Raw genomic sequence first — 12,807 nt, forward strand, 5'->3', positions numbered from 1 at the left:
ACGTTGCAACCGAAACAGATTCGTAGTTTTGTTTTGTCCGCGTGTGGAAGCAAACGTGTATTTGATCACAAGCAAGCGAAATATATCATATCCTGCATGAAATTTTGGGTATGAATGAGAAAGTTGTCGGCGCAATGGGTGCCTCGTTCGCTTACCCCGGACAACAAGCGCAACCGTGAGGCCAGTTCAAAAACTGCCGCTGTTTAAGCGCAATCTAAAGCAGTTTCTGTGTCACTTTGTGACCATCGACAAAATATGGATCTACTGGTATACACCAGAGACCAAGGGACAGTCGAAACAGTGCATTTAACCCAGCTAACGTGCTCCGAAGAAGCTGAAGACTGTTCTATCGGCTGGAAAGATGATGATCACCGTTTTCTGAGATTTACAAGGTTGATCTACATTTACTACCTGGAAAAGGGCAAAATGGTCACAGGGCTTTACTATGCCGCATTATCGGGACGAGTGGGGCGAATTATTGGCGAAGAAAAAAAGTTCTCTTCCACCTTGACAACGTACCGGCTCACATCGGCACTGTCAAATTACTCAAATTGGGCAGCTAACAGCTGCCTCATCCACTATATTCTCCAAACTTGAAAAAGCAAAAGAAAAGAATAAAATCCTTTATAAAAGGTATATATTTAAAAATTCCTAAAAAGGGCTACATCACAGAACTAGTTTTCGATTGGATGACGAATCATCATAAGTGCTTACCTAAAATGAATATAACCTGATACGATAATGCAAAGTTTTTAAAATTTTGACTACGGTTTAAGAAGTGTAGGTTATACTCACGTGATCTAACATGCTAACCACCAAAATACAATATTATAAAAATATATCCCCATAATAATATAAGTATAACCATAATATATTACCCATATATTTTTGTAATATTGTATTGGGACCGTGCAAGTTCGGCAAAGCGACACCTGGTTTCTACGCTCTGCAACTTTATTCGCACTTTTAATTATATTGGCCAATTATATTAGTCCTGGTTACTGAATAATTGTCAAGGCCATAGTCCAAAAAAATAATAAGAAGACAAAGTAAGATTCAGGTTATGTTATTAAAACGTAAAAAATTGTATGCAGTAAATAAAATTAGTTATTACAATGCAGTACTGCAAGCAAAATACAAATAATTAAATTTACCTTTACATAATAATTGCATATCATATCAATATTGTGGAGCAATATATAATTTTTCTTCTTCAATGAAAGCAGGTATGAAATGTAGGTCAATTTGACAATTTCAATTGACAATATGAATTATTTAAGAAAGTTGCAATATTTCTCCGCTATTCGCACACGATTGTTTCTCGTATCCCCTCCAAGTACTTGCACACAGCGAATTTTGGTGGTTAGCATGTTAGATCACGTGAGTATAACCTACAACTTTTCTTAAACCGTAGTCAAAATTTTAAAAACTTTGCATTATCTTATCAGGTTATATTCATCAGTATTATATGATATACACCCAACTGCAGGAAAAGTTTTTCCTTGTGGATTTTTGAAAAAGCCACTCCTTGGTCAGAAATTTGAGTTGAATGAGGTCATCCCTGAGACGGAGGTCTTCTTGGTATTTTTCAGACGGTTTAAATAAGTTGGAGCATCGCTGGGTTAAGTATATCGGGCTAAAAGGAGATTGTGTTGAGAAATAAATCCCCAATTTTTCCACGTGTTTCTCTCGTGAAATACGTACTTATTAGACCGCCCGCATATTACATACCTGAAAGTTTTTTTGCTTTATAACCAACATATTTCGAAATAAATCATCCAAAGGTAACTGATTCAAAAGGGCTACTAGATCGTTCTCCTTTAACGGCTTTATCGGACTATCCTCGTCTTCTTCTCCCTCGGAATCAACCATGACCCAAATGGCTTCTGCTACGGTGTCAGACTTTTGACTTAAATCCTCCAAAAACAATTCTCTACCACGAACCGGTGTTAAAATGGCAGCGAGAATGGTGAGTACATGGTTGATTTCAAAGTTGGCAAATGGGGATAGTGATGCATTGACGTGAACTGGAGTTTGAATAAAGGCAGAAGCCCACGAACCAACTCCAGCTGGACATCTGAAAGCAACAAAAGAAAACAACGTCAAAAGATTTCAGTAGTAATTACACGAGAGCTCTAAAATTATCGATTTGTATCTCGAATGACACTTTGACAGTTTTAATTTCACGACCCGAAGGAGAGTGAAATTATGTCAAAGTGTCACGAGCAAAACAAATCGATAATTCGAGCTCGAGAGTAGTTAATTCGGTAACATTATTTCATGAATAAAACTGTCTTTTTAAATCATTTTAACTAATATTTCACTGATATCTTCGCGAGAATATTTGCTAAACTTGTTTCTTGTTGTTCTCTGTGACGAGTTGTAAAACATTAATTGGCATTAATTTAGAATTGTAAATATTTTATCTTAGTTTTTAAGCCTCCTGTATATAAATTTTCTTAATTATTATTACGAAAACGGGATAAGAGTCTCACACATATGGACCTACGTTGGCCCAGATGGGTGGAACGGATTGGGATCACTACGGTAGCCGATGCGGACTACTTTTAACTTCATAAGTAAGAATAACATTCGCCACTGTGAACCAATTTTTATTACTAATAGGGATCGAAATTTATTGCAGTAGAATTTTAATAGTTTCGGATTTTAGCATGAAGAGGGGAAGACGAGACTGTTTTGGTTAGTGTGGGAATCGAGACTTGCAGTCGATTTTAAGATCAGAACGACAACAGACGTGTTATTGGGGATAAGACGTAAAAAGACGCTTTAAGACGAATATTATGACAAAGCCGGTTATAATATTGATTAGACGCAATTATCTCTAAATACCTACATTTATTTTTGTAAGAACACGTAAAATTTTGGTCGCAATTACACAAATACTTTTACATTTTGTCAATTTAATAGTATCAATAATTTAGTTATCTATTTTATTAATTAAAACTGTTAAACATCACACGGACTTTTATTACGATTGTTTTTAACGAATCCCTACATTAATGTCACTTAATGTATTTTTGCGTAGCAACGAAGGGCATCTGACGTAAAATACTTGACGACGAGAAATTATCAAAAATGATCGGGGGTAATTACACAAGTGCATCAAAATTATCGATAATTTTGCTCGAAAGCGTATTGCCTAAATACTACTAGAGTTCATTTTCATATTTTGGCGAGAGTCAAATTTCGCCGAAATGTGAAAATTAATGTTGTTCTGAAGCTATTTTCTTGTGGGCATTTTTAAAATCAATTTTTTTTTTTTTATTAGAAAAAGAAGTCGCATCCACCAAAAGGTTATTAGCGACGGAACAAAATATAAATAACAAAAGTAAATAACTACAGATTGTACAAAATGTTTATGGATCTTAGATAATTAACTATATTGTCATAGGAACAGTTTTGACCTAGAGCCTCTGGTAGAGCGTTTGGAATATTGTTGCGCTGTCTTTCTTGGTCATATTTACTACAACTTGTTAAAAAGTGTTCGACTGTTAATCGAACGTTACACTTATCACATATAGGTAGATTTTTCTTTGTTGAAAGGTAAGAGTGTGTTAACCTGGTATGTACTAGACGTAAACGCGCAACCACAATTTGTTCTCGTCTATTCCGCGACGGTGGAATCCAGAGACACATTATTTTTGATTTTATTCAGCTTAGAATTATTTTGAGACCACTCATTTCGCCACAAACACAACACTTTATTTTTAAAATAAGCTTTTAAGTCACTGGAAACACAGTTGCCTATCGGTTCCGTAAAATCACTTAAAATTGCCTCTCGTGCAGTCCTGTCAGCTTCTTTATTTCCTGTTAATCCGACGTGTGAGGGAACCCATAAAAATTGGACGCTTCTTCCATGTTCATGAGCTTGGGACAGCTGGTATTTTAGCAACTTTTCAAAAGGATGTTTCGGAAAAATGTGTTTTAATGTGTTTAGAGAGCTAAGAGAATCTGTTATGATCAGGGCTTTTGTGAGTGTAAGCTCGTTAAGAAGTTTCATAGCACGGTATATGGCGTAGAGTTCAGCTGAATATGTGCTACATTCTCGGGTTAAACGGAGAAGAAGATTGTTTTCTGAAGAAACGATTGCTATTGCTACACCACCGCTTGCACGCCTTGCATCTGTACGGTCTTTGCGGAAGCAAGTGAAATATTTTGAATTGTACAACTGATTGGTCTTTGAGTTTGTCTCCTGTAGACAAATAATATCTGGAGAATATTCAGATAAAAGAAGCTGTAGCATAGGGAGACGATGGAAAAATTCATCAATGTTCCAATGAGGTATCGAGTTGAATATGGTTAACAGATTCGGAGTTAGATGATACTGAACAATTGTCTACAGAAGAGTCACTGTCTAAGTCAGAAATCTCTTTCCCTAGATGGTTGATTAGTTTCTTTTGAAGCTTTGTAAACTTGGTTTTTGTAGATCTATCATTTGCATATTGATAGCTGCTTTGTAAAAGACGGAGTGACGGAGTAAACCAGCCATATCAGTTGTAAATTCTTTAACGACGCTAATAGTGTCGGGGGAGCCTTGGACATTATCAATCAGTAAGGACAATTGGTGGTAATTTAAAACGAATGGTGGGGTATGATTATCAATAAAATTTTCAAGAGTTTCCCGTGTAGATGGGACTTTGGATGAGCGCGGTTTTTTTGGTTTAGAAGATTTGGGTTTTGCAAACAGATTTTGTGATGAAATTGCTGAGTCTGAAGGAGGCGTATCAACCTCACCAATACTGCGTTTCATGGAAGAACTTGCGTTTTCGCAAGTGCTATTAGAGTTTTCACTTAGATGTTGTGGCTTTATTACATTTGGAAGTACTGGAGCAGACTCATTGGTAGTGACAGAAGTCGAGCTTGAAGTTTTGTTTGTAAGATTGGTTGAAATGGTTGTTTCAGAAAATTGTGGTGATGTATCAGTTTTATTAGAGTTTTCTGCAGTTATATCTAATGGAAAAGGTGCTGATAGATTGGAGCATATTGCTTCCGAAGTTTGTGGAAAAGTTATTGCCGCTGAATGTGGTTGATTGAAAGCGTTACTATAAGTAGGAGTATTAGTAATTTCTTGGTCATGGAGATTTGTAGGTGTGGGTGATGTGCTCGGATTTGATAATGTATCACTTGATGACTGCTGAGTGTTTGGTACCTTGTGTAATATACTTGTTGGAGCTGTTTGATTTGGTACTTCATTGTTTGAATCAATAAGAGTTGATTCCGTTACTGAACTGTTATTGCATTGGGATGATATATGTCCTGTATTTTTGCAAATAAAGCAGGTGACTGTACCTTGTGACAAAAATATGCGGTAAGGTGTTTGGTCGAAATTTATTAGAATAGAATCTGGAATTGATGATGTTATAGGGCTTACATAAACTTGCCTCCGAAAGCTCAATATGTGACTATATTCCGGAAGATTCGAGCTAATTTTCAGAAATGTTATTGGGGAAATAAGCTTTAAACCGATATTCTGTAATTCTTCAACTAATACTTGATGAGGAATTGACGGCCAGACACCAGACAAGACTAGTCTTTCTGCTGGAGAGACAAGTCTCCGTGCTGTTACAACTTCGCCGAGTACTTCTATAGAGCCATGTTGTGTCATGAAATTATCTACTACGGTTTTGTTTGCCAAATACATGCAGATTCTATTATGAGATAATCTAGATGAAAAAATGATATTTTTTGGGTTGATTATTGTGCCCAACGGAATTAAATAATCCTGCAGTTTAGCATTATCGATACAACTAAATACAATTGCTTGGGTCTTACTCGGAAAAGAATGTGAAGCAGCTGATGCATAACAGTTTGTGATATTCGAACGTTGATTTACTGGGCTGGTTAGATCGGAAGGTGTGTTTACATTATTTGAAGTCATCTTAAGCTGCGGTGGCGAAAGCTTCAGTCCGACTCTGGTAAGTGACAAACCAACCGCATGCTAGCTAACCTCACAAAATGATTGTACGGTGGTGTATATTTATTATTTAACGTTTTCTTTTCACAATAATAAAGTAATAATTACGTATAGATGACTTACGTAGTAGTATCTAGTAGATAAACACTTTAATTTTAAAAACTATTTAATATTACCACTTGTTTTTCGTAAAAACTAGGAGTACAATATCAGTACAACTTAACCATACCTTGCCAGGGCCGGTCTCCCCTATAATCAATTACTTTTAATGGGAAATAAGCCACAATTTTACCAAAAAAATGATTTTATTAACGTTTCGAAGCCCAAATCGGGTTTCGTTGTTTATTTAGGTGAAACATCAAGACCATTAAACGTTAGAATAAGTGAACATCAGTCTTATATTAAAAATAGAGAATTTGATAGATCTCAAATATGTCAACATGCATGGGATAATGAACATAGAGTTCAGTGGAGAGATTCAAGTAGGTATAGTCCTGAAAGAATCAGATAGTAAAAAGAGAAAAATCAAAGAAGCGGCTCTAATTATGCTAAATGTGTCGCAAATTCCTCCGTAGAATGCAGTAAGATGTGGTTACCCATACTGAAAGAGGAAGTCAATAGAAAGAAAATACCATGATTAGTAAGTCAATAATATATCGAGTTAATACAAATTTTATATTTTAGTATTACTCATTCTATATCTATGTATTATTAATATTATTTATAATTTAAACATATTAAAGTTAGAATTTGGTATTAGTTTTTTGAAAGTAAATTAAATGTAAGACCAAATACTTACGATGTCGGGATAGTATCACGAGGTTTTTTCCTGGTTTTCCCTCGTGATTTACTATGGAATCTCTAACGCGAGAATTTTACTGTCATCGTTGCATTTGGTTTTTTTTAAAGACAGATCACATGCTATGATTTTTGTGTGACGGATATTCTTGAGTTGGTATTGATTTCATGTAATCGAATGAACTATCTTTTAGTAAAGTCTTCCCAGGAGCGCAACTCATAAATATTGGCGATGTCATTTTAAAGTCTTCTACTTTAAAGTGTATAATATACGTCTGAATTGCCCATATAAATGAGTCAGATTAAATAAATTATTAGAAGAAATTTTTTTACTTAGCAACAACATTTTTATTTATTTTAGTAGTATTTTGTATTTTGACAAAGAAACCCGATTTGGGCTTCGAAAAAAATCATTTTTTTGGTAAAATTGTGGCTTATTTCCCATTAAAAGTAATTGATTGTGAAAATGAACGAGAGTAGTTTTTAAAAGGCAATACACTTGAAAGCTACATTATCTGGTTATTTTGATGCACGAGTGTAATTTAGGGAGAAAATTACTCGAAAAAAGTGAAACTATCAAATGAAGAAATAATAACTTTCTAAACAATTTATTTAACAATACAACAAAACCCAATCTTAAAAAAACTAATAATTATTAAACACACAGTTATAATAATTGTTTACATTATTTCCCTATTCCTTTGGATGTAGATTTAAATTCTTGGAACAACTAGGTTGGGGCTCCGTTGTATTGGTTCTCATTTGTTGAATTATCATCTCATGATGTTCCTGGTCCATCTACAGGTAGGAAGATATAGATTTTGTTACAGATTCAGTGCCAAAACGAGACATTTTTATAGAAAAATGTTTGCAAATACCTATATGAAATGCCAAACTGACATAATATATAAATAAAGCTGTTGTATGTGGTTGTCAATTCAACAAAACATGACAGTGCAATTTTCGATTTCTACTATGCAATTATCGCTGTAATCAAGCCATAATTGTTGAGTAGACAAATGGGTGAGTGTAATTTTCGCTGTAATTTTTATTCTTGTAGGTTTCTATTGGTCAGAGTCTCTAGGAATGAAATAATCTCCACAACCCTATGAAACTGTTGTATTATTAACGCTGTTTTCCTTTTTAATTACACTCATGGACAAAAATATCAAATATTTTAAAATTATCATGTGGAGTGAATTTTTTGGGCTGTAATTCTTAGCCCTTCTTGTGTCATAGGGATAGAATTTTTTTTTCGAATGCGATGTTTTAAGTGTCACATACATCCTCGATCAAAATTAAATTTAATATGGGCTATATTGCGGCCAATATAGTCTTTTCAACTGAATCTCATCAAGTACGTTCCCATGCATTAACTCGAGTCTGTCACATCCAATATGGTCGGCAAATGCTAAGACATGATCTTCTAAAATGTTTTTAATGTACATGTCAGCTGTCATTCACCCAATCACCTCTACAGGTTCGGTATGTATTTTCCAAGAAATACCATTCCATGGCACTATGCCGCCACCACCAAAATTAACGCTCTGTATGAGGTTACAACTAGTGATGTTGAAAAAGTAACTATTCGTTACAAAGTACTCGTTACTTACGAATACCGAAAGTAACGATTACAATACAGAGAGGCACATCGTTACTTTGATTACTCTGATTACTTCGTTACTTCGTACCAATCGTATCAGAGCGAGTAACGACTATTGTATCTACTTTGATTGCCTTGATTACTCTAATTACTTCGTTACTTCATACCAATCGTATTAGAGCGAGTAACGACTATTGTATCTACTTTGATTACATCGTTACTTCGTACCAATCGTATCAGAGCGAGTAACGACTATTGTATCTATTTTTTTACTTTGATTACTCTGATTACTTCGTACTTCGTGAAGGTCGTTATTATATCGGAATACCTATACAAAATACCTACCTACTGAGAAATACGATTCTCGATATGATTACCGGTACTCAAATACAAAAATAATCATAGTAATCAAATCATTTTTATCTCTTAAACAGATTGGTGAAGGTCGTTGTTATATCGGAATACCTATACAGACCTACCTACTGAGAAATACGATTCTCGATATGATTACCGGTACTCAAATAAAAAAGTAACAAAAGTAATTATAGTAATCAAATCATTTTTATCCCTTAAACAGGTCGGTGAAGGTCGTTGTTATATCGGAATACCTATACAAAATACCTAACTACTGAGAAATACGATTCTCGATATGATTACCGGTACTCAAATAAAAAAGGAACAAAAGTAATCATAGTAATCAAATCATTTTTATCCCTTAAACAGATCGGTGAAGGTCGTTGTTATATCGAAATACCTACAAAAAATACCTACCTACTGAGAAATGCGATTCTCGATATGATTACCGGTACTTAAATACAAAAGTAATCATAGTAATCAAATCATTTTTATCCCTTAAACAGATCGGTGAAGGTCGTGGTTATATCGGAATACCTATACAAAATACCTACCTACTGAGAAATACGATTCTCGATATGATTACCGGTACTCAAATAAGAAAGTAACAAAAGTAATCATAGTAATCGAATCATTTTTATCCCTTAAACAGATCGGTGAAGGTCGTTGTTATATAGGAATACCTATACAAAATACCTACCTACTGAGAAATACGATTCTCGATATGATTACCGGTACTCAAATACAAAAGTAATCATAGTAATCAAAGTAACGAATACTCTAAATGATTACTTTATACAAAATACCTACCTACTGAGAAATACGATTTTCGATATGATTACGGGTACTCAAATACAAAAGTAACGATTTGTAACGAATACTCGAAAGTAACTATAATCAACATCACTAGTTTTACAACTGACATACCGTTCACCATATCGCACCTCAGCTCAAATAGTGTAACAACTCAAAAAAAAAATAAAAACTGTTTTGTAGTTATTTCTTGAAAGGTAAATGGAAGGTATTTCTTGAAAAGGGCATACCGAACTTGTGGAGGTGATAGGGTAAATGACAGCCGACATGTACATAAAAACAAAAATACTAGATCCTTTGTAAAAGGTATATTTAAAAGTCCCTAAATCAGGGTTACATTACATCACATAACGTTTTCGGATTAAAAAATCCATCATCAGTGTTTAAAAAAGCCAATATTGTGCATCCTTGAGCCGCCAAAATGTTTTGGGTAAAAACCCTTTAAATGTCGAAAAGTATTATATACTACATATTTTTAATAATATTTGGTGATGTTGCATATATTCCTGGAAAACAGCAACACAGGACTGTTCCCACGTGGTTGGAATGTACGGAGGATTCATAATTGGCCACCATATAGCCTATATCGGAGATAAATGTGATCGAGCATTTATATGATACTTTAAAACATCATATTCGGAAAATTAATTCCAAACACGGGGTGCTAAGGATTGCAGCACAAAACATTTCACTTCACATGATATTTTCAAAATATTCGATATTTTTGTCCATGAGTGTAGTTTATTATTATTTTTCTTTACTTACGTCATAAAAATACATTGAAAACTTTAAGACCTTACCTTAAAACATGATTCAATACGAACAGATGGTCTTGGTAATTAGCCAGTCTCAACAGAACAGCAACCAGTCTCGACAACCACAGTCTTGTTTCTTTGATGAACTGCATTTCCCTGATTAGTTTCCTTTGGAACGAAAACAAAATCGAAATACATATTCGGAGCTCTCCTAAGTATGGTTTTAGATGAGGCGGTTCCTCTTGAACTGTCAACGCAACTGGAGCAGTATTTGATAGTTGAGTTACGTTCAAACAGTTCATTATAATTCCTTGAAGATAGGATTCTATCTGTATCCTCAAATCTTCAGCAGAATACGAATACAGCGTATGATTTTCATAAGTCAACGTCTGAACATTCCCCAAAATCCTTACGATACTTTGAAAAACAGATCTATGAAATATACTTTTGTTGTAGCTATGCGTGGCTGACACTACGCTACCATCTTGACATTCTCCTCTGCCGACTACGGTTGCAGTTTCAATGGTCCAGAGATCATTCTGTAAGGTTTTGTACTCTTTGCGGATTTGATCTAGTTCTAAAGTGTTGCCTGTTATTTTTTCTTGGACACGTAGATAGCTGGTTAAAAGTTCGTATAGAGGATGTTGTTTAATTGCCAGACCTAAAAATATATTCAATTATAAACCGGGTCATTTGAACAAAAAACAGTTGCTTTTCGGTAAATGGTATATCCAAGTGTTCCATCCTGGCGCTTAGTTGTCAATACATCCAGTGTAAGGACGGAACACCTGGATATACCGATTACCTACTGAAAAACAACTCACATACATATATTTAAACGCTTTCTCACACCACCATCCTTCACAAACAAAAGCAGTTGCCAGCACGACAAAGGGTTTGCTCACTACGGAGACCAAAGGATGGTATCCTAGCCTAGAGCATGGTATCGTACTCTTCATATTCGTGAATTCTCGCATTTAAAATATTGTATTTATTTTACCTGGCGATCGAAACTATATTATCGATCGCTATGTAAAATAAATGCATTATTTTGAATGCCAGAATTCACGAATATGAAGAGACGAATACTATTTTCAAGGCTAGGATACCATCTTTTGGGCTCCGTGGTGAGCACACGCTAAGCGATGCATGCAATCAAGAACTTAAAAACGATAAAAAGTACTTTATACCAACAACAAACTATCAGGAAAGTCACAGAACATGGTGACAACATTCCAATAGATAGACAAAATCATCACAACCGACATCAAAAGTAGTTCTTTCATTTATCAAAGAAATCACAGACCATGAAAACAATCAAATCCACATTAAGAAAACCAAACGACAAAATAGGTCTAGAATCTAGAAAATCAAGGAGTTTATAGCATAGCCTGTGGTACTTGTGATAAAAAATACGTGGGGCAGACTAACCGACGAATATCCGCTTGACTGAAAAAACAGTCTTAGTATAGTAAGCAAACCACATACGCGCTGTCTGAACATTAACAGAACACTGAGCACAAAACTGACCTGCCATATCAAGAAATAGAACCCATCTAACACTACAAAACAATGATAGTTAGGGAGACTGAGACATCAAAGCCAAAGGTGTTATCAACATAATGGATGACGCTCCAAATTTACATACAGTGTGGAAATCTTTGATTAAAAATGAAATCATCAAACAGACCAAAATACCCTAGAAGAGAAATGTAGTTAGATAAGTATGAAGGATGACAACTTCATCTCAGAAAACTAAAACAACAGTAATCAGTAAAGAACCAATCAGATGTAAAATAGAAATTGATATCATTATTGAACAAGTAATGGAAATAAAATACCTTGGAATTATATTGTACAGCTATGGAGACTTGGACAAAGAAAGAAATCAAGTACAAAAAGCAAATAGACTGGCAGTATGCCTTAATAACACTATACGACAAACGACATATTAACACTGAGACAAAGTCAAGAATTTATGTCTTTTAATATGTATCAGAAACAAGATCCGATACAGCCACAACACAAAGACTATTAAAAACGGCAGAAATGAGAGAATTACAGGAAATATGCTGAGACAATGAAAGAGAAGTGAAGATATTAGAAAAAAATGTAACGTATAGTGTATAAACGAATGGACACTAAGCAGAATGGGGGAGACACGTGTGGTCAAAATAGCAAGAGATAAATCACCAATCGGTAGAAGTATCGGCTGACCGCGCAAAAGAGGACAACCTTCCATAGAGGCATCAATTCACCAACGAACAAGTAGAATTGCCTATAAAGAGGAAGAAGAAGTATGCAGGATGTCAATTATGATTTGGACGAAACATCTACAAAAAATTCTCCAATTTCTTAGACCATTAGAAAAAAAAAACAACTGATGAATACCCAGAAAATTAACACACACACACAAATATAAAAGTACCATAGATCAGATTTATGTTTGTGACAAGCAATGCAAACGTGCTCAATGTATGATAATGTCGATTTAGATGGCTAGAAGGATGATTTGGAAATGATGTATTTAACTGATGGAGAGAAAGAAG

At 34.8% G+C, this 12,807-nt stretch overlaps 1 protein-coding gene across 2 annotated transcripts in view; it reads right to left on the bottom strand.

The window, feature by feature from the left end:
- LOC114329297 (ectopic P granules protein 5 homolog) overlaps positions 1-12,807 on the bottom strand; it is a 143,165-nt gene that overhangs the window by 118,950 nt on the left and 11,408 nt on the right. For both annotated transcript variants that reach the window (XM_050642598.1, XM_028278344.2), the window contains exons 4-5: positions 10,304-10,919; positions 1,732-2,077 (exon numbers count right to left, since the gene is read on the bottom strand). In XM_050642598.1, coding sequence (XP_050498555.1) covers positions 1,732-2,077; positions 10,304-10,919 — 962 coding nt within the window. The remainder of the gene's footprint in view (positions 1-1,731; positions 2,078-10,303; positions 10,920-12,807) is intronic.

This window comes from Diabrotica virgifera, chromosome 2 (genome assembly GCF_917563875.1).
Source record: "Diabrotica virgifera virgifera chromosome 2, PGI_DIABVI_V3a".
In the NCBI taxonomy this organism is placed as follows: domain Eukaryota; kingdom Metazoa; phylum Arthropoda; class Insecta; order Coleoptera; family Chrysomelidae; genus Diabrotica; species Diabrotica virgifera.